Consider the following 27,459-nt stretch of genomic DNA (forward strand, 5'->3'; position numbering starts at 1 on the left):
CGTTGAAAATAGAGACTTGCATTAAAAGATAAACAAAGCCTCTAATAAAAGATCTGCTTCCAGCCTTGAATGTGGACAAACAAAGTCCCGAAGATGGTAAATGATTTATTCTTCCAATTTTAATTGGAATCAAAATCGGTTTGTTTAAGAATAAGGTCTGTAACATGCCTCCAAATCAATCACAGATACGCTTATGGGCCTTTCACATTTAGGTAGATCCGTAGGTATTGAGACTACTCCAATTACCAATACCATTGACTATTCGACACCAATTGCCGATCATAATATAAAATGAAATTTTTACCACGATTTGGAGCCCCTATGAACTAGAGGCCCGGTGCGGAGCTCGGAAAAATGCGACACTTTGTTTTGGGTGTAACTTTTCATCGGGTGGGTAAACATTAATTTTAGGTAACACTAGTTTAGAGTGTTATGTTTATGTGTGCAAAATTTTACCGCGATCTGTCAAGTAGTTTTCAAGATGAATTCGAAACAAGAAGAGTTACGCCAGCAAATTTTGGGCGCGGTGATCGATAATCCTGGTCAGTCGCACAGATGGATCGGCGAAAGGCTTGGAATCCATCATTCCACCGTGTCCCACGTTGTGAAGGTGTTCCAAGAGACGAAGACCATCGAGGGCAAACTGGAAGCCGCCGTAAACCGTAAACGGATGTACCCAGAGAAGGCGCGGCTTCCCACCCGAGGCGTGGTCAAAAAGGTCAATTCGTCGAAGTGGTTCGTTCAGCAGACCATGAAGCGAGTTGGGCTAGGTGTTTTTAAGGTCAGGAAGGTGCCAAACTGGACTGACAAGCAAAACACGGTGGCCAAATTGTGTGCGCGGAAGCTGTACCATGAGTGGCTTGTCAAGCCAGGCTGTCTTGTCATGGACAACGGACACCAAACAAATCCCCGGCCTCGAGTTTTTCTTTTGTCAGTACGTTCCGCATGGAGGTTCCGGAAAAGTTCCGGAAGAGAAAGATGGACAAATTCGCGAAGAAGAACCTGTTGTGGCAGGCGATCTGCAAGTGCCGACGGTACAGCACGGTACGGCTGTTCGTTACAACCGGCACCATAAACGGGCAGATTTATCGAGGGGAATGCTTGCAGAAGCGCTTGCTGCCCTTCGTCTGCTCTCACCGTAGTCCCATGCTGTTCTGGCCGGATCTCGCTTCGTGCCATTACGCTAAGCCTGTAATGCTTTGGTACGAAGCAAAGGGCATTAATGTGGTCCCGAAGGAGGCGAACCCGCCGAACTTCGTCCGATCAAAAAGTTTTGGGCGATAATGAAGAAGAAGTTGAAGAAAAACGGAAAAACATACAAAACCGATGAAGCTTTGAAAACTGGGAGACATTGTGTAAGAAAGATGGGCAAAGCCTCGCTCAAGATCTCATGAGCTGTGTTAAGATAAATGTACGAGCTTGGGGGAGGAAAATCAATCCCAAAACATAGCTAATATATAGTTATTTGATCCCTGATAATTTGAGAAGTATCCAATTGAAAAAGAAGTTTTGGTGATCATTTTTGTGTGTTGAATAGAGTTGAATATATAAAGAAGCACTATGCGGCGAGTAGCGAACCAGCCATATACCCTATTGCATTTCTATTATTTTTAAAGACGAGTAGTTTGCATTATCTTTTTACACAATTTTAGTAACTAAATGTTATTGTCGATTTCAAATAACATTTTTCTTCTTCTTTCTCTTCTTTCTGGCGATACGTTCTGTAGTAGATATAGATTCTTATCATAATATCAAATAAAACTATGAGACATGATTTACAAATTTTTAGCGTGTCTGTTGTGAAACCGAAAAGGTAAAGAGAGTGGAAGTGGACTATACAGTGGCATATTAGTGATCATCAATGTATGTTATTTTTCTAAGTGAAACAAATGTGATTAAATATTACAAACCATTGGAAATTGATCATCAAAGTAGATCAATCGTTATTTGGTTTAAACGGTTGGTTTTCGTGCCACTACTAGAAGCTGGTGAACAATTTATCGGGGATAATTTGTTCAGCTACATCAGATGGAACCATAATGGATTTTCTGTTTCAGGATAAGTATTAGTAACCATGTGAACCGTATATGTGTACAATTATAATGATTTTACCACAGGGACAAAGATGATTCAATATGTATTGCTCTGTGCATGCTTTTTTTTCCCTCGAATATTTTATTTCACACATTCAAAGAGAACCGGCGGTATCCAAAAATGGGTGATTTTGTGAAATTTTCGCAATTTATGTATCAACATTATTTTTTATCTCAAACTATTAGAGCTACTATTTAGATTGTATTACAAAAATTATTTGCGATATTATTTTATGATTTACAAAATTCCGATACTAATTTAAGTTTACAGCCTTGCCTTACATTACTGCAATTCAATTGTGCATCAGCTATCTTTAATCTGTAGCGATAATTTTGGACGAATCTGTTTACCATCTATGTGTATGCCGTTCGCAATACTCGACACAATACCACAATGCACAATGCTGAAACGTATTTCGGAAAAAGTATTCTTCTCTTACTCAACAAACAGTTGAAAGCTTGACGTCGGTTAATGCATACACTCTAGTGATTTTGATAACTTTATAGTGCCTGTTTGCTGAATCAGGTACGTAGGTATTCATTTTGTAAATTTCAATTTTTTTCATTTGATTACAAATTGATTACTCTCATGCAGGGTGATGGATCTCGAAGAAGATCTTCTGTTACTTTCGCAGCTAGATGATATTCCACAGGAACCGACCACGTCGAAATCTTCAGAAGCAATGAAGCGTGCGGCAAGTTCTCCAGCTACTAATGCAGACAAAAAAGGACGTATTGACGATGCCAATGGAATGAAATTAGTCGTCAAGCGACCTGGAATGGACGTTGACGGCGATTTCTTTGAGAAACTAATGTCCGAATTAGTGACACAGCAAATGGAAATACCGGCGGATCAACAGCAACCGACATTTCTTGGTTCAGGAATTTCTCAAGGGGTCGCTTGGTTTACGGCTAAGGACCTCTTTAGTTATAACTGGCTCAAGGCTGTTCTGGTAGCCATATCTGAAAACACTGTTATGCCTTCTTTTGAGATACTACTAGATTCAACACCCGTTCCACTCCGAAGAGTAATAATTTCGATTCCGCTGGTACCCAAGCTTGGAAAACACCCACAGGAAACCATTTTGCGTCTCATTACTAAATTGAATAAAAATCTCAACACCAAGTACTGGAAGGTGTTCCGTTTGCTTAATCCAGTAAATGGAAAACAATCAGTGGTCCTGGGAGTTGATGAAGACTCGGTGGTACAAATAGAAGCTCAAAAGAACAAAATATTCTACGCCATGTCACAAGTTTTTGTCAGAGTTTACCCGAAGCAACAGTAAAACAATTGTTCGATAATTATGAATGAATTCGTTTGAATAAATACACTTTTGAACTAATTTAAATCGTCTCGTTTCGTTACTGAATTATTTAGATATTATCAGATCCGTATTATCCGTATTAGCCAGGGGTTCACAAACTGAACAACATGTAATCTATAACAGCTTTTGAATCAACCAACGGACTAGGCAACCAGCTTTCATGCGTGCGTAAACGTGGGAGTTTCGAAGGGGGCTGGTGTCTTCAGTAAACTTATTCATTGATTTACGATGTATAAGTCCGCTGCGATGACTCAATGGTGATTGAAATGCGCAGTAATTCTTTCAAAGTGTATCACGAATCGACTTTAATTTACCTATATGGAAACCCAATGGAAACTATAAGTGAATACTTTTCAGCCAGATGAAACCATAAGGTGTTCAGCTCTTACAGCTGCTTTGAATTGAAGCAGACCAATCGTTGTATATCCTACTTATAAAGTATCTTTGGAAGACTTGAAGAACAACATGCTAACATGTGCCATCAATGATGTGCTATTTCTAAACAGTTATTTTCGTAACACCAATATGGAGGCCGCACATGCTATGTGCGAACACAGGTAAATGATGATAATGGCTACATAGATCGATTGCGAGGCACAAATCTCCCAATTGGAGGGGAACGTGCCGCTTGAGCCATTTTTCCTGATACCTGATATTTCTTCCAAGTTTTTATTCAATTCAAAAATTGTTATAAATTGAACCTCCCTCACTCGATGGTCTCTTAAATATCGAGTAAGAAAGAGTTGAATATATAAAGAAGCACTATGCGGCGAGTAGCGAACCAGCCATATACCCTATTGCATTTCTATTATTTTTAAAGACGAGTAGTTTGCATTATCTTTTTACACAATTTTAGTAACTAAATGTTATTGTCGATTTCAAATAACATTTTTCTTCTTCTTTCTCTTCTTTCTGGCGATACGTTCTGTAGTAGATATAGATTCTTATCATAATATCAAATAAAACTATGAGACATGATTTACAAATTTTTAGCGTGTCTGTTGTGAAACCGAAATCGGCTATGGTTCAATGCACGAGTTCATTATTTGACGTTTGAGCGGTGCCGTGTTATTTATGTGACCATGGCAACTAGTGAATTTGGCACCGCTTAAACGTCAAACTCGTGAACTCGTGCATTGGTCCATACCAAAAAAAAAAAAAAGAAAAGATGCCGCGTAAAACGATTTTGGTAGTCTAGCACTGCCGTAATCGTTCCAATGTGCTTTCGTAGATTATGTTTGGACCACGAAGTTAACAGGGTGTTCGGCTACGTGAGGTTCGCAACGGCGAGATGTCAATGTATACCACGCGTCTAAAGAGAATTTGGAATAGAAAGAAAGCGTGTCGACTGTGATCAGACCACCACCGCGTCGGGAAGATGCTGGTCTACGAAGTTGATCGGTACCAAGTGGTTCGTAGTGATACGAAGAGATCAGTTTGTTGGAGGATGTTAAAGCGAATAGACGCACTTTTCGTTAGTTAGCGATTTTGTGGTCCAGCGTTTATGGATTCGGCGGGTACCGGCCAAACACTCTTAGCGTCTGCCACTACGTTATGTATTCTTAAAATGAAGCTGCTTATAAGGCTGATACTTATAATCTCAAAAAAGCTCCTTAGTAAATTGCCTCCTATTCAAATTCCTCTTTACTTTGTGTTTAGATTTGTTCTAAGTTGTTCTGCGGTTTCATGATACTCTGATTGATCATGATATTTTGCGGCTTCTGTAAGAAATTATTCGTTTTCTACTGAAATGCTCAGGAAGCAGTTGAGTTTGAAAATCCCCTTTTCTGCAATTCTATGATCAATTGAAGACTTCTCATGTCGAAAGAATACTGACAGAGAATCAACTTTCACAAAATATCCAAGGTCCTACTGCGTGCAAAATTCTAAGGTTTCATAATCACTTTCTTTGAATAAAGTGTGTTCGCCAGAGAACACTGAAGAAATTCCAGAAAAAAAACTAAAGAATAGCAGAATGAATCTATAGGTAAATTTTGCCTCTAGCTTTACCCCAATTCAAGGTAAACTGTGATATTTCGTTCATGCAGTTCAATTTCTGACACTTCAATGGATGCGATCATTGATGTTTCAGAAATTGAACTACATGAAAATTTCCATGTTCTACATTATGTCCACTCACCTGCTGCTGGACGACATCCTCCACATCCACATTATGACTGGTTCGCCGGGAAAGCGGCTGATGTTCCGGACGGTCCAACATCCTCTCGAGGTGATTCTGTACAAAATGTTTGAAAGTAAAAAAAAACGAACCTTGATTAGAAACTTGTGATGAAAAAACGTTGGTGTTAAGAAAAATTGTAATACACTTGGTGGTGCGGTGGGTTTGGGTGGAGCCGGATGGGAGTGACTGATGGGTGGTTTGATTAAATCGAGGTGGATTTATTGAAAGTGGAAAAAGCAATCGGTGAATAAACGGATGGACTCTCTGAAAGCGCAGTAATCCGACCCACTTAAGCGAGGGCGGTGTGTGGGTGGTAAAGGGAAAACAGGGATCTCCGCCTCGGGTGCCGTGCAGTGCGACAAGCTCACTGTGATTAAAGTGGAAGGATCAACTTTAATTGAATGGCGATATGGTCTTTGGTCGCATTAGCTGGAAGCAGTTACGGAAGGCTACCGATTTAATGCTTTGGAATGGTTTCGTACTGTTCGGTCAACGGTAATTGATGTTATTCTTATGATCAAGTTGATTATATCGTTCGAATGAAGCAGTAAAGTAAAATCTTTAATTAAAGCTTCGTGACCGTGCGGCTAATGTCTTCAGGCTGCTAATTGCAACGTGTCATGAGGTGTGAATTCGATTCTCGCTGCAGCCATTTAAACTTTTCGTTAGAAATGTTTCGCGGCTGTGCCACTGGAGCATGCATGTCTGTTGTCTAGTGTTAAGTTACAATCAAGTCTGTACAGCTAAATGGCTGAGTTCGATTCTCACCGACAAAACGTGTAACTTTTTCGCAAATGTCACATCAATTTGTCCATTTCATCCAATTGCAAAGTATATTCAATGTTTAGTTTAACGGTAGTGTTCATAAAATAATGGATAAGACACTCCACTGACTGTCTAACTTAGGTACCGTTTTGTCTCAAATTCCGAACAGACTCATATTCCGAACACTTGTCTTTTGTATGATGGTTCGGTTGAAATGTTTCGCTGAAATATGTCATCAAATAACCAGGAAATGAAAGTCAATTGCAATCCAATTTTAACGTCTTCCAAACTTGTTTATACCTCGGGAGTATTGATTATTCTCTAGTTCAAGACCAGTAAAACTAGCTCAGATAAATTTATTTGCGAAATTATTAATTTGAATACAAACTATTCGTGCTGTTCTGAATTTGAATCAAGTTGTTCGGAATATGAGACAGAATGAACAGTTCGGCATTTGAATCAAAATGTTGCTCCATACTTTTACGTAAAAACAATACTAAACAAGTTCAAATAAACAATTTTATCGGCACATCCAACAGCAAACAGGTAGACTTTGCGAAGAACTAAACATTTTCACAAATATCAGCTAATTTATTCCTATCAGATGCATTTGAAGTCACTGTTGGCCTTAAGTGTTCGGAATATGAGTCAAAACGGTATTATTGTGCGAGGGACATGTTTTACCTGTCCTACCAACGTATCGTGCCTTTGGATAACTACAATGACTTTCTGTGCGACCTTCATAAAGTTTGCTAACAATGTCACGGAACCGTTACTTGTCACATGCATATCGACGAGAAAAACTCCAGAATAATAGTGATTGTTCCGTTGAAGCGCTTTCCAAACTCTGCAGTCTCATCTTTTCTGTATGTATCACCATTAACTATGTAAATATGTAGAATTATACTTTTGACAAAAGCAATAATCGTGCTGAGCTTCTATCTCACCGGTTCCGTTTCACCTTCGACCTATGAAAGCACCATTGTCGTTGAGGGAACAAAAGGAGTGACACCCATTGGCTGTAACATGCCTTGCACTTCCGGACTGGGGCACCAATTTTCTCCCGGTTTATAGAGATTGCCATCATATGCGGGACTGTTAAACACCCTATTGTGATTGACGAATTTAATCAATATTTAACAGAGAGTGGATTAAGTGGAAGGGGTCTTCCGTGACAGAATGGTTAAGTCCGCGGCTACAAGGAAAGATGTCCGGGTTCGACTCCCGGTTGGCCCAGGATGTTTTCATAATGGAAACTTCCTTGGTTTCTCCGGGCATAATGCATCTTTGTGCCTGTTGTAGGGAATATGGGAAATCAAAAATGGCAACTTTTGCAAAGAAAGCTCTCAGATAATAACTGTGGAAGAGCTAACAGCTGAAAAGCAGGCTCTGTCCCAGTGAGTGCGTAATGTCAAGATAAGCAAAAGAAGGATTAAGTGGAAAAGTAAAGCCACTCAACGGTAGCAACTCATATGGGTTGCCCTCACAGCTTCACAGTTCGTGGAAGTGGGAGGGACATCAATATTGAAATAACATTTTCTCACTTAAAATATCACGATTCGATTCATTTGTGCGGAAAATTTCACCTGCTCTTTTGTAGCGTGCTATCAGATTCCGGTTGATGGGAAGAATAAATCATATTGGTTCCCGGTCCACGTGTCCGCATTCATCGGCGGTTACCGGCCGTAAATTTGCAATTATTTATTGATCAAATATTGTTCGATGCTAATTCTGGTGCGCATACAACGCACAGCATACGGTGATAATTGAATCTGTCGTAAATGGCCAACGGATGAAAGGAAAATATTTGTTTAAGCACATCACCATGGGAGATTTTTTGTGAATTGAAAATGTGTGGTTTGCAAAGCTGTTCAATGCATCACCATTTAGGAGAATCAACTCTCGAATGCACTCCAACATACATTGTTAGAATAATCCAAAGTTGTCTGTAAAATCGTAAACTTCAGGTCAATTATCAGAACTCCAATTCTGAAAGACTTCCTGTAAGAGCTGGTGTTTCTCAAGGCAGCATTTTGGTGCCATGTTGTATGTTGTACCAATATGGACTAGCTGTTGTAATACCAGGAAGGAGGCTCTGCAGAGGTTTCAAAATAAAATTTAGAAAATAATTCTGAAGCTTCCTCCCTGGCTTAGTACATAGAATATCTCATGTTGAAACATAGGAAAAAATGACGAATAAAATTATTAACAATTTTAGACAAAAATCGTTGCACAATTCTATTGCCACGATTATTGCGTTATATACTAAGTTTGAGTTAGATTAAGTTATTTGAAAGGCGTTTTTTCTCTTATAAGGAGGTGAAATCAACTCATCTGTAAAAAAATCTGAACTGCTACGGCAAGTAAAATGTAATATGTTGTTAACAATATGTTAATTAAACCTCAATTTAGCCTTCCCAATATAGGATCATAGGTTATCTAACACAGAACACCTAGATATAAGAAATGTATGTAATGTTTGGAATGACACTAATAGAGAAAGTGAGAAACAATATTACTTTTACCACTCTAAGAGGTTGATTTTCCTCCGGGTATAATCAATAGGCAAATTATTGCAAAGCCCATCATTCAAATCAAGCCAAAGACAACACAATTTTGTAGCAAAACCCGTTAATTGGAAAACTTTTTGACGAGGTACCTACGAACGCAAATACCCCCCACAAATGTATCAAATCATCAAAAATGCCCTCCCTCTCTCCACCAACTAATCTCCCACAATGCACGAAAAACTTTTTGATTTGTTTTCCCGTCAAACAACAACGTTGGGGTGGTATTCTAGCCCGACAGCGCATTGGAAAAGCTCACTCCATGCCAAATGGTCCGACTAATGTTGATGGACACGCAAAAAGCCAAACGCCAAAAGCACCGAACTAACTGAACGTGATTTGGTCAATGCCGTGCTGGTGCATATTTGACTGGCCTATTTCCCAGCCAATTACCAAGTCAACTTTTGCCTCTTCTTCGTGGAAGTGTCCCCCCTAGGAGGAGGTCATGGGCGAAGACAGGTTTTGTATAAGGGGGTTTCAGCATGGTAATTGACAAGGTATATTTTTTTTTACAGTGCGCATTGTATCTTCGTGCTGTGCGTATACGAATTCTCTCTGCTCTTGAAAGTTTTCTTAAAAACTACCTAAAGCAATAAAACAGTACTTTTCAGTGCTAAAATTAAAAACGGTACTTTTCAGTGCTACTAAAACAGTACTTTTCAGTACTATTTTCTACTATTACGATCATGATTTGGTCATCATCTCGATTGATCTTATTGATCTACGATTGATTTGGTCTTAACCGACTTTAGTCATCTTTGTAGCCAATAAGTTACTCATGCTGATTTTGATTCTGATCATGTCCCTGTTACATTTCAAATATCCCATGAAGCGATTCTCAATCCTATCAGCTCCACTTTCAATTATTCACGAGCCGACTGGAGTATATATAAAACGTATGTTGACTCTAATCTTGATGTTAACATTTCTTTAGAAACTAAACTTGATATTGACAATGCTCTTGAAACTTTAACAAATTCCATTGTTGAAGCCAGGAGCATTGCAATTCCAAAATGTGAAGTAAAATTTGAATCCGTGATTATAGACGATGATCTAAAACTCTTGATCCGTCATAAAAACGTGAGGAGAAGGCAATTTCAACGCACTCGCGATCCTGCTATGAAAGTTATATGGCAGGATTTGCAGAAAGAAATCAAGAAACGTTTTGCACAATTAAGAAACAAAAATTTTGAGAATAAGATATCTCAATTGGACCCTGGCTCTAAGCCCTTTTGGAAATTATCTAAAATTTAAAAAAAAAACCTCAGAAGCCAATACCGGCATTGAAAGAGGAAAAAAATATTACTAACTAATCGCGAAAAAGCTCAAAAACTTGCTATGCAGTTTGAAAGTGCGCACAATTTTAATTTAGGACTTACTAGTCCAATTGAAAATCAAGTTACTCAGGACTTCGAAAAAATTCTCAATCAAGAGAACGTTTTCGAAAATGCCTGGGAGACTGATTTGGAAGAAGTGAGAACTATTATTAAAAAATCAAAAATATGAAAGCTCCTGGCGATGATGGAATTTTCTACATCCTCATCAATAAACTTCCAGAAAGTAGCTTATCATTTTTAGTTGATATATTCAACAAATGTTTTCAGTAAGCATATTTTCCTGACAAATGGAAAATGCTAAGGTTGTTCCAATTTTAAAACCAGACAAAAATCCGGCAGAAGCTGCTAGCTAGCGTCCAATCAGTTTGCTTTCCTCCATCAGTAAACTTTTTGAAAAGGTTATTTTGAACAGAATGATGGCCCACATCAACGAAAATTCAAAAATTGAATTTGTCAATGAACAGTTCGGATTCCGCCATCGACATTCGACCACTCATCAACTTTTACGTGTAACAAATTTGATCCATTCCAACTAATCTGAAGGCTACTCTACTGGTCTTGCTCTTCTAGACATAGAAAGAGCATTCGACAGTGTTTGGCATGAAGGTTTGATCATAAAATTAAAAAAACTTTAATTTTCCAACATACATTGTTAGAATAATTCAAAGTTATCTGTCAAATCGTGCACTTCAGGTTGATTATCAGAACTCCAGATCTGAAAGACTTCTTGTAAGAGCTGGTGTTCCTCAAGGCAGCATTTTGGGACCAATATTATACAATATTTTCACATCTGACTTAACTGAGTTACCTCAGGGATGTCAAAAATCTTTGTTTGTGGATGACACAGGCCTCTCCGCCAAAGGACGAAGCCTGCGTGTCATTTGTAGTCGATTGCAAAAAAGTTTGGTTATTTTTTCTTCATACTTGCAAAAATGGAAGATTTTTCCTAATGCTTTCAAAACTCAACTAATAATATTCCCACATAAACCAAAAGCTCTTTATTTGAAACCTTCAAGTAGACATGTTGTCACGCTGAGAGGGGTTCCAATAAATTGGTCAGATGAAGTTAAGTATCTAGGGCTCATGCTAGATAAGAATTTAACTTTCAAAAATCACATTGAGGGCATTCAAGCCAAATGTAATAAATATGTAAAATGTCTCTATCCCCTTATTAATAGAAAATCAAAACTTTGTCTTAAGAACAAGCTTTTGATATTCAAACAAATTTTCAGGCCAGCCATGTTGTATGCTGTACCAATATGGACTAGCTGTTGTAATACCAGGGAGAAAGCTCTGTAGAGAATTTAAAATAAAATTTTAAAAATGATTTTGAAGCTTCCTCCCTGGTGTAGTACCAATGAGTTACACAGAATATCCAATGTTGATACATTGGAACAAATGTCAAATAAAATAATTATTAATTTCAGGCAAAAATCGTTGCAATCTTCTATTACCAAGAGAAATGCGTTATATGTTTAGGTGTTAAGTTAGGTGTTTTTTTTTCTCTTTTAAGCAGGTGAAATCAACTCACCTGTAAAAAATCTGAACTGCTACGGCAAATGAAATGTAATATGTTGTTAACAAAATGTTAATAAAATCTTAAATTTGTTTTACAAAATTAGGATGATAGTGTTGTCAAATAACACAGAACACCTAGATACAAGAAATGAATGTAATGTTTGGAATGATACTAATGAAGAAATTAAAAAAAAAGGATTTTTTTACAGTTCCTCCAAGAATTCCCTCGAAAAGATTCAACCAGCATTTCTTCTAGGAATAGCTCCTAAATTTTTTCAGGCACTCTACATAGAGGTTTTTGCAGTATTAATATAAGGAAAGTGACAGAACTTTCCTTAGGAATATGTCTCGAGATTCCTACAGGGATTTCTACTGGATATGTTTTTCAATTAATCTCCTTCAATCTTACCTTGCATTCTCCAAGGAGTTATTCGAGAAACTGCTCAATATATTCTACCAAATGTTTTTTTTTAACATAAGGTATAATTTCATGATACATCTAATTTCTTAAATTTCAAATATTTCCTCTTGTATTCCTTCAGGAATTACACTCGGAAAGGCATTTTTCACAGGAATCATTTCAAGGTTTTCTCCAAGACTCATGTCAATCTAACATTTATCTTGAGATTTCCTCAGATTACTTCTTGAGATATTTCTGTTGGTCAGTTATCTAAGACACTGCTTTAAATTGTCCATGATTTCTATCCATAATTCTTCCATTCCTGAGAAAATTCTTTGGATGTGCTTAATGGAATTATTCCGAATATTTTTCCCAATTTTGTTTCTGAGATATAGTGAGATATTTTTCTGTAGAAAAAAAAAACTAAAAACCTCTCAATTCTTTTTAAATACCTCTGCTCTTAAACTGGCCAAAACCCGTGCTCGTACCCTGATTCCTGGAGGAAATGAAAAGTTCACACTTTATGTAAGTATTTCTGGTTAAATTTTTGGAATATTTTCCGAAGGAATTCAAATAATCTTTGTAGATATTTTTAAAAAGTTCATGTGAGAAATTTCTATCTCCGACAAACAGACACCTGAATGTTACGTATATGTTACTATCAAATCTTTTTATTTCTTAATTTTTAAACATACATTATTACCACTTCATGCTTCTTACTTCACCAAATATTTTAAGATCCATGATAGGTTTTTTTTTCCAGAGCAGTTAATAAGCTTGTTCGATTTCAATGCATACTTGGCTGAAATTGTCCAAACGTGAATTTTTGTGCTGCCACGAAGAGATTGAAAGAGTAGAGATTGTGCTTTGCTTTGCCTTGCACAAAAACAGGATGTGACCTGCACCTTGCCACATAATATGTGTGGAACTACGAAGTGAAGCGAGTTGAAAACTTGTACCCACTTCAAGCTGCTGGCAAGCGGTATATCTAGTTTAGAAGACAGCGACCTTACATTGCTAATGGTGAACAAACACCATATGATTCGAGCAGTAGACCAGTTTCAGACATGTTTCATAACCACAGAATGTGATCTTTTCTAAAATATTGTTTTCTATCAATCTGGTTCCTATTGCATTATGTGAAAAAGATTTTGTTTTCCAAAATCCTTCCATTCACCAAAAAAATACTTTATTGTAGAAAAAAACATCTATGATACCTTATAGATTGACTCAAGTGTTTGGATATGAGTGGCGTGTATCTAATTCTTAAGTCGGGTATATGTTGTCTTTTATTCGTTTCAATGCAATGTCGATTAATGTATTGGCCAAAAGCTCATTTGACATTTCGCAAATTTTAAATTGGGTGCCACTTTATGCAGTGTTTGGATTTTGATCAGAATAAGCAGATCGAACCATATTCGGAGAGTGTAACAGTTCGCGAACCATAACAGTTCGTGGCACAACGCTTTCAGAGAGCCCTATGAATGTAAACATTCACTCTCTCGTTTGGTACATCGTACGAGAGCGTTCAAGAGCAGCAACTCTCACAGACTGACTGCAACAGTATCGAGCTATTCGGGTGATTAATGTTTTGCATAAAATTGATAATAACTTTCATATTTTCTGGTAATCCAGTCTGTAACAACCTAATTATAATCGATTGGAACATTGAACACCCCTTTGGTTGCAAACATAGCACAGAAAACAAAAAATATTCGCCTCTGCTTCTTGATCAGAATGAGAGTGGGTCAGCGAATGTTACAAGTGATGACTCACAGTGATCGGCGCCAAACAGTGGGTGGTATGTGTCTATTTTGTTTTCGTTCATGGTTCGTTATCTTCTACGAATGATAAATGTTATGCGTGTTGTATGACTCCAGACGGATAAATGGGATGAAGTTATGGCTCGCGTGTCAATGATCGTAAAGTTTTCCAAAACCTGACTTTTTTAACTGAATTTCCACTTATGTTATGTGTGCTTGCTTTGAGTTACTCGCGAAGAATGGAGACTCACAATATTCTTTTAAGTAGCATGTTTTTTCAGCACTTTTCAGACATTTGATGGTTCTCAGAGCTAACTCTGTACAAACTGTATTGATAACTATCAGTTATCGAAGGTGTCATTTTAGATGAATATATGAAGGAACCTTTATTAACTTTCTAGTTGATTCTTTGCAGAATTCCTGAAAGTATTTCCTAGTGTTTTGAAGCGAGTTATGGCAGAATTTAATAAATAAATTACACATCGTAACAAAATAAATTTTGTGCGTGACTCAAGGATTAAATTATGTGTATCTAGTAAATATTAGGTTGTTAAATATGATGCTGCTCTCAGAAATGTTACAGCACTGGTTTTATCAATGTTTCAACAACATTTAAAATATGGTTTGTTATTTTTTTTAATAACTCACCAATGCATGAAGAATAGGATTTAAACATTCATATAGGACATACAGTTAACTTTCTCTTACTAGATAGTTTGATACTCGATATTTACTCTAACTCTAGGAAATGCGTGGTCCCTATAATCGAGCACACTTTGATCCCTCTGTAAGTCAACATCTCTCTAACTCGATGTTCCTAATTCACCAATTTTGTATGGATTTTTTTTGTATGAGCCGTAACGCTTGAGCCTACTTCCCCCCTCCCCCTAGAGCGTTAAGTAATTTGTGGGTACCGCCTAAGTGTTAATAAATATTATAAATTTTGACTATGCACATAAAGGTTGAAATCCCATTTCGAAATGAAAATAAAATGAATTTTTTTTATGAATTTTCAAAATGTGTCTCGTAGTTTAATGCGTTGAAATTTTTCTTGTTTTTCACGTCAAAATTACCTAACGTTATGACTGAATAATACGTGATGCATTTCATTGAACAATTCAAAAACGTGTTCTTGGAGAAGTATTAAATAAAATATGTACCGTAAAACGGGGTAACTTTGACAGTGCGGGACCCACCACATACAAAACAAAATAAGATAATAATCTGTTAGGGCCGATTTCCTCACCTTCGCTTAAGCCGTAAACCACGTTTACCTATATGTTTAAACTAGATTTAAGGCGTAAGCGTGGGTGAAGAAATCGGCCCTTATTCAGTTAAGCAAAACGAATACAAAAGTAAAGAATATTAGTATGACACTTCATGTTAGAGCTATTTTCATTTGAATCGAGAGCATTTGAGGCTTAATATGAGCATATTAAAAATTGACCCAACTTTAGCAATTACGAAGCGTTTACGCACAACCTGTTCTACAGTCACTATTTGGTGTAGTTTTGAATAGTTCGTCACTTATATTTGACAGCCTAGTTATAATAGAACTTAAATATGGTCTCAAATCTCTTAGCGAGAACCATTTTAACAAACTGTGACCACGTCCAAAAGACGTAAATCACATGATTTTTTGGGAGTGTGCATGGTTATATACAAACATTATTATAGAATATTTCTCTTAATTATCAAAAAGTTACGTTAAAGCGTTGAAAGTGTTATGCACTTTGCTGACACTTAATTATTGAAAACGACAATGGTTTGTACAACACTGAACTTAGTAAATAGTGAAATTTTGGTGCTATAGACAAAAAATTTTGCGCAGTGTTATTGTATGTGTCTTGAGAGAAATTCTTTGAATTTTTTGTGCAGATTTCATAGAGGAATTCAAAGATGAATTCCTGGAAAAAATCTTGGAAATTTTTCTTTAACAAGAACTTCTAGAAATGGATTTGTGGAATTATCCCTGGAGCAATCATTAACGAATGTTTGTAAATCTCAATAGGGGGCCTCAAACATTATTCGGACACCTGAAAATGGATGATCTTGAAATCAAAGTTTATGCAAACGAGGTATTCTCCTCTCCCTCTTTAAAAAAAAACTGAATTAAGTTCAAATTGAGAGTCGAGTGATTTTCAATCTAGTATTCATCAAACATCATTTCTCGATCTCTCCCTATCTAAATGGTCCCTCCGATATCGAGATGTGGAGAGTCGACTGTAGTATAACCAAAAATTTAAAAATAAATTGAAACTACCATGATTTTTTTGACATTTAATAAAAAATAGAAATTGGCTAAACTAATGTCGACCACTGAATTAGCATTCCAAACACCAATTGACTTAGTTTTTTCTTTTTGTCTGCCAGGAGGGAGGGGCAATGACCCCTCTTTCTGGCTACGCCCATGGAAATGGTGCTAATTTGTGCACAAGCTAAACTCTGCTTGATTGAGGTGCTCGGTAGTCGGTGATGGCTTTACACGAAAGTGCTCCCGGGGGGTGCGTGCCGTTTCGATTGAGTTACCAAACACGGGAATTACCTTGAACCTATATTGATTCTTTTCCAGATCTAAACATGCACTCTACGGAGGAGGTTGTTTGAAGGAGTTGGAGTTGCATAGTTCAAACAGGTGGTGTGTGTTGGGGTGGGTTAGAACACACGGCGAGGGTGGGGAATTATAGAATAGAGATGAATATTCGATCAGTTGGGAAGCCTGCAATGGTCACAAGCAAAACGGTGATGAAACTTACCGCTTCACAGCAGTCCAGATCCAGCAGGAATACGGCGCAGCGTTCACATTTGAGCAGTTCGCGAGCCTCAGTCATAATTTTCGTTACCAAGCACTCCAGGTTGTTCTGCTCGGCGAAGATGTTTCGCGCCAGGTTCAGCAGGATCTGATTCCGACGGTACTCCTGGACGGACATTTCAAACAGTTGAGCATTTTGGATTCCGATGCCACAGAACGTCAGATAGCGGCGGAAGATTTCCACGTCCCGCTCGGTAAACTCCGGGGATCCTGTAGGAAAGATTAGATAGTACGATTGCTTAATCTTAATCTATGTAGAACTTACCGTTAGTCTTGTTGATGATCTGCGCTACGCCAATCACATGACCCTCGTAGTTACAGATCGGCATCGACAGAATAATGTGTGTTTTGTAGCCGGTCTTTTGGTCGATTTCACTGTTAAACCGCGGGTCCTTGTAGGCTTCCTTGATGTTGATGGTCTCGTTGGTTTGAGCAACGGTGCCGGCAATGCCGACACCAAACGGGAGTATCAGTTCGTCTTGTTTGGCTCGTCGAACCGCTTCATCCAACGCTAGAAAAGAAAAGAAGGGGTTTGAATATAGTAGTTTACGGAACAAGTTGCAGGATGATGAGTTTTACAGCACGAGTCGTAAATTTATCCTACGAGGCTTGCAGAGTAGGATAATTACGACGAGTGCTGTAAAAATCGAGTTCTGCAACGAGTTACGTACAACATTTTTTTGCAATTTCGTAGAAGACTACTTGAGGGTATCAGAAATTATATCGGAATGCATTCACCATTATTTTACATGTTTTCTGAAAAATAGTTGTGTCATGATTCATTACGCAACTCAAAACAGTTGCGTAATGAGAAAGCATTGCGTAATGAATCATTACAGCACTGGTTTCAGTTGCGTAATGACTATTCCCAAACTGCATACTTCAGTGCAGAAAAGTAGGTCGTTTCATGACAGATTGTCGTGATGAAAAACAGCCTATTACGATGAGAAATTGCAAAAAATTAATTATATGAGAGTACGATTGATAACAAAATATTATAAGATCAATTCTTTAATTATAGTGTCTACCTGGGAGGGAGACACCGATATTACACACGAAATATGACACAAAATTATTTCGAACTGCGAGAAAACTCCAGCTTGCCAACGATAATCAAAGCAGACTTGATGAAAATCGCTAGTTTTCTTTTGTCATGTTCCTTCGACAAACATGAAAAAATGGCCAAAGTTTTCTATGCATTTCATTTTCGTTTTTATTGGAAATTATTTCTCCCTCCCAGGTGTCTACTAAAAACAAAAGGAAGGATGAATCTCGGGATTCTTAGCTTCTTTCAAAAAAGGGGGTTTTAAAACTGCTGCTAAACGTGCCAAAAAAAATGTTGTAAATTGCATCGAAATGTGGTGCGTCTGACAAATTTTGCGAGCATTAAATCGAAGCAGCCTCTAGCCCAGGCTCTTCGATTCAAGGGGGAAACGAAAAGTGCCGCCAATTGTGATAATTATATCTGAATGTCATTCCGGAATCCAAAATATCATAAAAAGGAAATAAAAGATTCCTTCCAAGTCACAAATAAAAGAGATTGCCGTAATTTCCAAACATCTTGAAGAAAGTGGAATAAAATCACTAATTAGCATTAGCATTAAGCAACTCGCACACATTTGTAGGTGGTACAGTCCTAGACCCTTATATGAGGGTTGCTTCCTTCCCGTCCGTTACCAAAGTCAAAGTTTTATGACTCTCAGAAAAGACTAACGCATTCTCCAACAGTCGAGAGCTGTCCTGACCAAGCGGAGGAATGAGAAGGAATAATTAATTAAACACCTACTGAAGAAAGATGCAGAGAACTCTACGACCTTTCATAGGTAGATGAAAAACCGAATTTAGTACTATAACATATAATTCCACTAGAGTTTGTATCCTTTGACAGATACGCGTATTTCGACCTCAACTGTAAGGCCGTCTTCAGTGTCGTGCACTAGACTCAACTTGAAGAAAACCATCGTAAGCACACATTATATATTTAAACTAGGTATAGTCATAATTCCCTAATCTGTTTTGGAAGAATTCTAAAATTTAAGAACTTTTAGGTACATCCCATCCCTCTTCTGTTGAAACTTTATATTTAAGAGCTGAGTTTCAGTTTGGGTTGCAAAATGGAGAGGAAGGAGCGACCAACATAGCTCTGGTCCTCACAAGCCTCTACCTCACGCTTCGACGGGTCTAACGATGACAAAGACCGCCAGCTAAGGGTTGCGTTCTAAGCTGGTAATGCAACTTGTCCTTCTGACGTCAGCTAGAGTGAGGGGGTGCTAGGTGGGGATTTTTACCCTTTCCAAGCGAAACTCGTACATACAGCCGTATGGTATACCACCTTTAGTACTTACTTCGGGTGGTGGCCGAGCGTCTGGTCCATCTGACCAGGGGCTCAAGCATGGTCTACCTAGGATGTGGCGGGGGTTCATCAGTGGGCTCTGGTGAATCTCTACAAATAACCACAGATCTGCAAGTAGCAGCAGCCTCGAGAGCAGCAGCAACAGGCTCAGGTCAGTGCATGGTCGAAGGTTCAAAGCTATATGGTCTATGTACCAGTTTAACGAGATGCTCGACAAGCTGACTGAAGAGTTTGCAGACCGCAAATCAGTCGTCATAGCCGGCGATTTCAACGCGTGGGCCATAGAATGGGGCAGTCGTTTCACCAACTCAAGAGGGAGCAGTCTACCTAAGACCTCCATTAGCAAGGCTAAACGTAGATGTTTTCAACGAAGGTACCACCAGCACATACCGTCGGGATGGTCGAGAGTCAATTATTGACTTAACTTTCTGTAGCCCTGGGCTGTCAGGAAGTTTGAACTAACGAGTGAGCGAGGAGTAATCGCGCAGTGACCACCTTGCGCTTCGGTACAATATTGGTAGCGGACGGCATGCAGCGCGTGCGATTCCATCAAAGGAGCGGAGGTGGAAAACGTCGCAGTTCGACAAGGAGGTACATACATCCCACTTAGGGCTGAAGCTGGACGAATCGGACTTAACATCAATGTACATGAAAGCGAGGGGCTCAAGAGAAGACACGGCATGCCCCTCAACTCGAGTTCATGAAATGGATTGTACCCCGTTTGGCATTAGGTCGTTTGGCATAAAGCCGTTTGGCATAAAGTCGTTGGGTATAATGGTCGTTTGGCATAATGATTGACTTAGAATGAATATCGGTATTTTTGAAGCTTTTACTGAGATCAACACCACCGAGCCCTTAGCAAAAAAAAAAAATGGTAGGTTTTAAATAAGCATGGTGTTCGTTTAGAGATTTTCCAAGCTATGAACGTCAAAAACCGAGCAAATAAATAAAACTTGTCACGGGTCTGGTGGAAGATCTTTTCAGAATGATATTTTCTTTCTTCATCTCAGGACATTGAGTATCTTTGATCTTGTTGTGATATACATAATTGAAAATATTAAATTGGCAAAGAAAGTTCGCAATATTTCGCTTATAGAAAATTTCGCTGCAAATCAAGCTCTGTCCCAGTTTGGACGATACACTTGATAAAAATTACTTGATAAAAGAAGGGAACATTTATTTGCAAAATATTTAAAGCTCTAATCCAAAGACCTATTATTACAGGATAATGCAAAAATAGCCTATTTACGAGAGTTACGAGATCAGATAATTTTTCGTTTAAAATGTTTGAGGCTCTAACGCAAAAAAAATGTTCCCACAGCATAACTCAAATGAACAACACATTAAAAAAATGTGTTGCAAAACTTTTAAACGATTCAATATAAATTTTTAATTTTGGAAGTGTATGTTAAAAACACCGTCTATTATCGAAAGAAGGAGAAAGATACCATGTTTCTGCAAGAAGAAAAAGTATGTTGAATATTGGCAGGTTCTAAAGTAATTACCTTTCATACAGCACGTCTTAAAAGAATTGATAATGCAGCAAATTATAAAAATGGATAACATTTAGCTTTACTAAATTATACAAATTTAAAACAGTATAAATATAAAGAACAGCCTATTTTTAAAAGAAGGCAAAATTTATTATTAAAGCAATAGAAGAATGGACGCCAAAAATAATCGCGGCATAATACGACGAAAAGACATAAAAAATTGCTTGCATAATCATCGGTTCCCCGAATGCCAGTTCCCCGAATGACCAGTTTATCCGAAAAGTGGTGCAATTTAAATAGAATTTATGGGTGCCAACAAATTTTCGTGGACGTGGGACAACTAATCGGGGAAACGGGATATTCAGGGAACTGGCGTTCTGGGAAAAGTAGCACAACCCATCGAAGTAACTGTAGTAATCGATTTCTCTTTTCGTCAATAACTTGAGCAGATCAAAAGTATCGATCGCCGCCCTTCTGTCAGTTGAAAACAAAAAATATCTACAATATAGCTCCAAAGAACAGCTTATGTATAAAAGATGGTGAAATTTATTTAAAGTTTTAATCAACATCCTTTGTATCTATAATTATGGTTACATTATGTTTAAAAAAACATAGAATGTTTGAAAGAAGGGTAAATTTGTGCTAAATATATCAAAATCTTTAATTAAATAATTAATCTTTAAGCATTTATGTTTGAAAGTAGGGTAATATCTGGATAAATAATAAAATACTATTGGCAATAATTTTCCTAATATACTTTAGTTTATTCAAGAGCATATGATTGTTGAATAAAGTGTCATTTTGTCTCAATTGACTCCAAAACAAGCCTGATGCCATCAGAAAGGTTCAATAGAATCGTAAAAACGAATGTGATCTTAAGAAATTCTTGGTTTCAGGCTCATTATGCCAAACGACTATTATGCCAAACGACTATTATGCCAAACGGCTTTATGCCAAACGACTTTATGCCAAATGACCTACCGCCTATGAATTGATGGTTGTCGACGAATTCGTGTACTTGGGCTCACTAGTGATCGCCGACAACGACGCCAGTAGAGCAACTAGAGACGCATCGTTGCTGGAAATCGTACCTACTTTAGACTCCGCAGAACTTTTCGATCGAGCAAAGTTCGCCATCGCACACAAGAGTATTTTGGCTAAATCATGGCCAAAATTATTGTTTCCCCTAAATTATCTGCTCATACTTTAATATTGACTAAAAAACTGTTATAACTTAATTAGGATTAATTTTGAACCGTTTCTGGACAATTAAAAAAAATATGTATGCCTCATTTGTACAAAATATCTGATTTCAAGATATCACGAACGAATTATTTTGACTCTCGATATTTTGTAAATGTGAATTGCATCAACAAAATGAAATTTTTATGAAAAAGTAGACGAATTTTCATAAGAATTCCTTCATACTTATGTGAAAGTTATACAGCATAATTAGGTTAAAATTTTACAGCTGGACTCCTATTCTCATGAATATAAAATCATGTGATTTATTGGTCAATTCATTCAATTTTCACACACAACTTTTATCCTTTAGATACCCGTCATTTCTGAAATTTGGGACCATAAAACTCGATGAAATGGACTTTTCTGCGTATAATATGTACAGTCGATTTTTTTTTTCAAACAATGGCGTAAACGAACGTTGTTTACTATTGTTGGATCGAGTGTTGTGAAGATTTTTTCTTGCGTGAAGAATGTTTATTTCTAAGAAAGTTATTTAAAATTCAAGAATCATGTACGGTACGAAATTGACAAACATTTACGAAAAATGACTAAAACTTTGATGTGCAAAATTGTCTTGAAAATAAACAAATAAAAAATATTTTTTGGAAAATTTTATGCAGAAGCGCTTCTTATATTCATACACAAAAAGTTAAGTAAAAAAATATATGTATATTTTGGAAAACATGTTCACATGGAAACAATAATTCGGATTATATAATATAAAAAACCATCAAAAACCTGATTTTTTGAACTCCTTTAACATTTTTTCAAAGTTATTAGATGTCTTTTCAATATAGCCACAACATGCGGCATACTATTAGCTATGTTTAAAAAATATAGCGGGGTCAAAAATCTCATTTTTTTCAAAATCGAAATTATGGCCACGAATTTGTTCTAGGTGCTCCTCTGTGCATCGCACGAAGGTCATCTACAAGACGCTGGCTAAACCGAAACTTTACTATGGGCACGAAACATGGACCCTACGTGTTGTTTTCGAACGAAAAATGTTGCGAATCATCTACGGCGGACGCGCAGCGAGCAAAATGGGGCGATCAAGTTGAGGACGATCTGCAGACCCTTCGCAAAACGACTGGCTGGCAACGGGTAGCCATGCACTCAGAAATAAAAATAGTCACAGAATTGCTAAAGTTTATGCATTAATGACTATTTTCTATCTGCCTCTCTTTCATTCTGTTGTGAATTTTCACACTAACTGTCATTTCGACTGGGTTGAAGCTTAGCGATGCTTCAACCCAGGTAAATTGACAAATAGGAATAAAATTCCCTGCAGGATAAAAGAGAGGCAGATAGAAAATAGTCATAAATTACTAAAATTTAGTCATCTTGTGACTTCCCGTGTTTCTGGGTGTGGATCGAGTCGAATGGAGATGCCTCCTACGTACAGCAAAGGCCACTGGAAAGAAAAGTACAACGCGGACCGAACACGATTGGTCTGAGCATGCAACGTTTTAATCTCTTGGTAACTTACATTTGTCTTTGAACAACCCTCTGAAGCTCTCTAGAAAATACCTGCAATGAATTCATTACAGAAAAAATTACAGGCTATTTGTCATTACAATTTCAGCCAAATTGGACTACCAGAAGCTGAGATACAGAACCCCAAACTTGGGCATCTTATAAGCAGGAGAATTCATTTCCCATGTTATTAGTCCCCGGTCAACCAGTCAGTGATTTTCGATAGCGATCGATATAGATTCGTTTTGAACCGTTAGCGATCGCCATCGTTGGTCAAAGATCTATAAAGAAATATGAAGACTGGTTGGTCGCGTCTGCACTGCTAAGCAAAATGGATTGTAGTATGTTGTCAATAAAATAATTGTAATAGCTGACGCAAAACACCTAGATAAAGGTATCTACGTATACTAAACTTTGCCCAAGCATTTCTTTATTTTATGTTCTGTTTTAGACGAAAAGTATCCATGAAGCATTTATGGTCATGAAATTGTTGTCGACTAAAGAGTACTTTCTAGTTATTCTGGAGACAGGAAAAACTCCAAAAGCTCTTAAATAATGAAAACCGTAGCAAAACCGAACCATTAAATATTGATGTTTCTCTTTGTCGTGAATACCGAGCAGGGACAAGCACCGCATAACACTCCAGAAAGGACTCCCACTCATTACAGTGAGAGGCAAAATAAAGTGCCCACCTTACCAGTTTTCGAATTTCTCTCATTGATTTGGTTCAAATTAAAGTTAACACACCTAAATCTTTTGTGATATTTTATTTTTGATGTTCTTTTAAAGTTGCACTTACGAAATTTTGATAAAAAAAAAGAATTTTACTTAAAGAAAAAGAAAATCAATTTGTATTGAAAAAAAAGTAGTGACAAAAATAAGTGCCCACTTCCTTCTTGGCCCCAGAAAAGATGATTTAAGAAAAATAAAAAGCAATTTAATAGTTAATGTGTCCTCCTTTGGCCTTAAGGACTTGCTGGAGGCTCTTCGGCATGCTTTTCACCAGGTTTTGTAGGTGTTGTGGATCTAGTTCTTCCCAGGCGCGCTCCAAGGCTTCAAAATAATTATTTTTGTTGGTAACACCAGTTTTTTCAACCCTGGCATCGAGAATCGCCCACAAATTCTCGATGGGGTTGAGGTCTGGGCTTTGTGGAGGCCATTCCAGCGGTTTAATCCGACAAGACCGGAAAAAAGACTTGGTCTTCTTTCCAGTATGCTTCGGGTCGTTGTTCTAGAGAAATATGAATTTCTCTTCAAGGCCCGTCTGGATCAGCGAAACCTCCAGATTTTCCAGCAAGATGTTAATGTAGGAATCTGCCATCATTATTCCGTCGATTTTCACGAGGTTTTCTACTCCACTCCATGAAAAACACCCCCAGACCATCACATTTCCTCCTCCATGCTTCACCGTTTCTTGGATGTGGTGCTCTGCATCACACACGAGCCCGCCGCTCTCGGTTAGACAGCTCGAGCTTCAGGAGCGCCACATCCAAGGAACGGTGACGCATGGAAGTGTGATGTGATGAAATGTGATGGTCTGGGGGTGTTTTTCATGGAGTGGAGTAGGAAGCGTCGTGAAAATCGACGGAATAATGACGGCAGATTCCTACATTAACATCTTGCTGGAAAATCTGGAGGTTTCGCTGATCCAGACGGGCCTTGAAGAGAAATTCATATTTCTCTAGAACAACGACCCGAAGCATACTGGAAAGAAGACCAAGTCTTTCTTCCGGTCTTGTCGGATTAAACCGCTGGAATGGCCTCCACAAAGCCCAGACCTCAACCCCATCGAGAATTTGTGGGCGATTCTCGATGCTAGGGTTGAAAAAACTGGTGTTACCAACAAAAATAATTATTTTGAAGCCTTGGAGCGCGCCTGGGAAGAACTAGATCCACAACACCTACAAAACCTGGTGAAAAGCATGCCGAAGAGCCTCCAGCAAGTCCTTAAGGCCAAAGGAGGACACATTAACTATTAAATTGCTTTTTATTTTTCTTAAATCATCTTTTCTGGGGCCAAGAAGGAAGTGGGCACTTATTTTTGTCACTACTTTTTTTTCAATACAAATTGATTTTCTTTTTCTTTAAGTAAAATTCTTTTTTTAATCAAAATTTCGTAAGTGCAACTTTAAAAGAACATCAAAAATAAAATATCACAAAAGATTTAGGTGTGTTAACTTTAATTTGAACCAAATCAATGAGAGAAATTCGAAAACTGGTAAGGTGGGCACTTTATTTTGCCTCTCACTGTACATGCAGGCTAAACGAAAATGACACTTTGTCCTAATTGATGATTAATTGCCCCTTTTCGGCTCGTGCTCTATGCTCGCTTCCATAAGGCATGATAACACTACAGTCCAGAAGGAAGCCCAGCCCAGTTTCAGGCGCCAGCTGCTCCAGTGCTGACCGTGTCATGTGGGTGGTTCAACCATGAAAATAAAACCCATTTGTCAGGATTCGAATGGCGCAACGGAGAGTGGAACATAAAAAAAATCAACAAACCATTTCCCGTCAGGTCAAGGTCTTACCCCTATACGAAAACAGCCCACAAATACTTACGCGTATTTTGTGTGACGTCGAACAGTTTGGCGACCAGGTACTTTCCACTGGGAGGTCCTTTGACTAGAAACAGAGAGCCACGATCGGCATGCGTCAGCAGGCTGACGTTGACTAGAATTTTGTGGCAGAGCACGTCGATGTCCAGTTCGTTGGCCACGTCCCGGATAAGTTCCATGAAGAGGTCACCCTCGTCCAGGTCCGCCAGGTGGCTGCGGTTCGAGAAGGAACCGCGAGATGTTGGTGATCGGCATTTCTGGAATATGAAAGGAGAAAGGGGAAAAAATACTGTAAGTGATCGACGATGAACCATGTAGCGCTCACAATCTTAATTTAAAAGTAAAATGAAACATTTATTCGTATCTACATTTTAGTAGCAACCCCAAAAAACGCAAAAAGCGTTTTTGTTCTTCTTCTTTTTCCTAGCGTTTCCGTAATTTCCATTACGAAAAGATCCTGGACCGACCGGGAATCGAACCCATACACCTTCAGCATGGCTTTGCTTTGCGCGGACTCTAACCATTCGGCTAAGAGGCTAAGGGAGGCCCCCATGTCCACACTGTGGGTTCTATAATATTGTTGTATAATGAAAAAAAAAACTTTGTTTTAATTTATTGAGAATGTATCCTAATTTGAGTTTTCCTATACAACAAATTACTCAGCATTCTGCATATAGTGTTAAAATTAGTTCCTCATTCACTTCCATCTATTTCCCGTGAAAACATTCGTGTATATGAAGTTGTGGCACGCCATGTATTTGATTAATATCTGCAGAGGCTCCGAAGCATGAAAAATGCGCACGTGTTTACAATCCCATGGCAACATATTAGTTGCGGGCTATCGACAGAAGTGGCTTCTCCACCGACCCAGCTGTAGATACCTAGAATTGGGGCTAACCAAGCAAATGGAATCCGTTCCTATCGTTCATCTTGCAGCAGTAGCCGGTCGTTTATCAAACATACAAACGAGATGATGCCACTGGTGCTGATGGGATGCACACTGCAGAGTTGCCCCGGTTACCAAGGTAGATACCACCCGACCGACAACGTTCCGATGGGGATGATAAACGGTTGCTGTCTAATACTTGGCTTCCTGTTTGCATCCCCTCCGGTCGTCAGGTCTACTTAAAGGTATGCAGCATGCAATGCTTGCTGAAGGTACGATATGATTGCATTTAATGTTGGTATGTCACCCGGGACATGCTGATGCTGTGGGTTTATTCTGTTCACACCTCGATTCGTCCGAAACGGAAGCTAGAACTCCGAAGGTTTTCCTGGTAGCAAGTGGTTGTCATCGGTGGACAGTGGGAGATCATGACGACGCATTGGTGAAAATTCGAGATATAGTGATACAGGTATGTTCCGTTGTTATCAACACGATCGGAAATTTTCAGTTGACAAAAATGGAATAATGTTCTTAGACAAAATATTTTACAAATTTGAAAAGAAAATTGTAGTTTTGTCAGGATAATACACATTTTCATCATATAAATGCACAGTACTGATGTTTAGGAGCTGTAAGGAGCATTTGGATTACTCATTCTTATCGGTTTGTAATGGAAGTTTATTGCAGAC

At 38.2% G+C, this 27,459-nt stretch overlaps 1 protein-coding gene across 8 annotated transcripts in view; it reads right to left on the reverse strand.

The window, feature by feature from the left end:
• Positions 1–27,459, reverse strand: part of LOC23687451 (cGMP-specific 3',5'-cyclic phosphodiesterase) — a 311,454-nt gene that overhangs the window by 106,946 nt on the left and 177,049 nt on the right. For 7 of the 8 annotated variants that reach the window (XM_021837702.1, XM_021837701.1, XM_021837705.1 and 4 more), the window contains 5 exons: positions 25,889–26,141; positions 17,028–17,273; positions 16,707–16,972; positions 16,496–16,537; positions 5,559–5,654 (listed from right to left, as the gene is read on the reverse strand). In XM_021837702.1, coding sequence (XP_021693394.1) covers positions 5,559–5,654; positions 16,496–16,537; positions 16,707–16,972; positions 17,028–17,273; positions 25,889–26,141 — 903 coding nt within the window. The remainder of the gene's footprint in view (positions 1–5,558; positions 5,655–16,495; positions 16,538–16,706; positions 16,973–17,027; positions 17,274–25,888; positions 26,142–27,459) is intronic. The other variant, XM_021837706.1, reaches the window with a different exon arrangement.

The sequence above is a fragment of the Aedes aegypti genome, chromosome 1, assembly GCF_002204515.2.
Source record: "Aedes aegypti strain LVP_AGWG chromosome 1, AaegL5.0 Primary Assembly, whole genome shotgun sequence".
Taxonomy (NCBI): domain Eukaryota; kingdom Metazoa; phylum Arthropoda; class Insecta; order Diptera; family Culicidae; genus Aedes; species Aedes aegypti.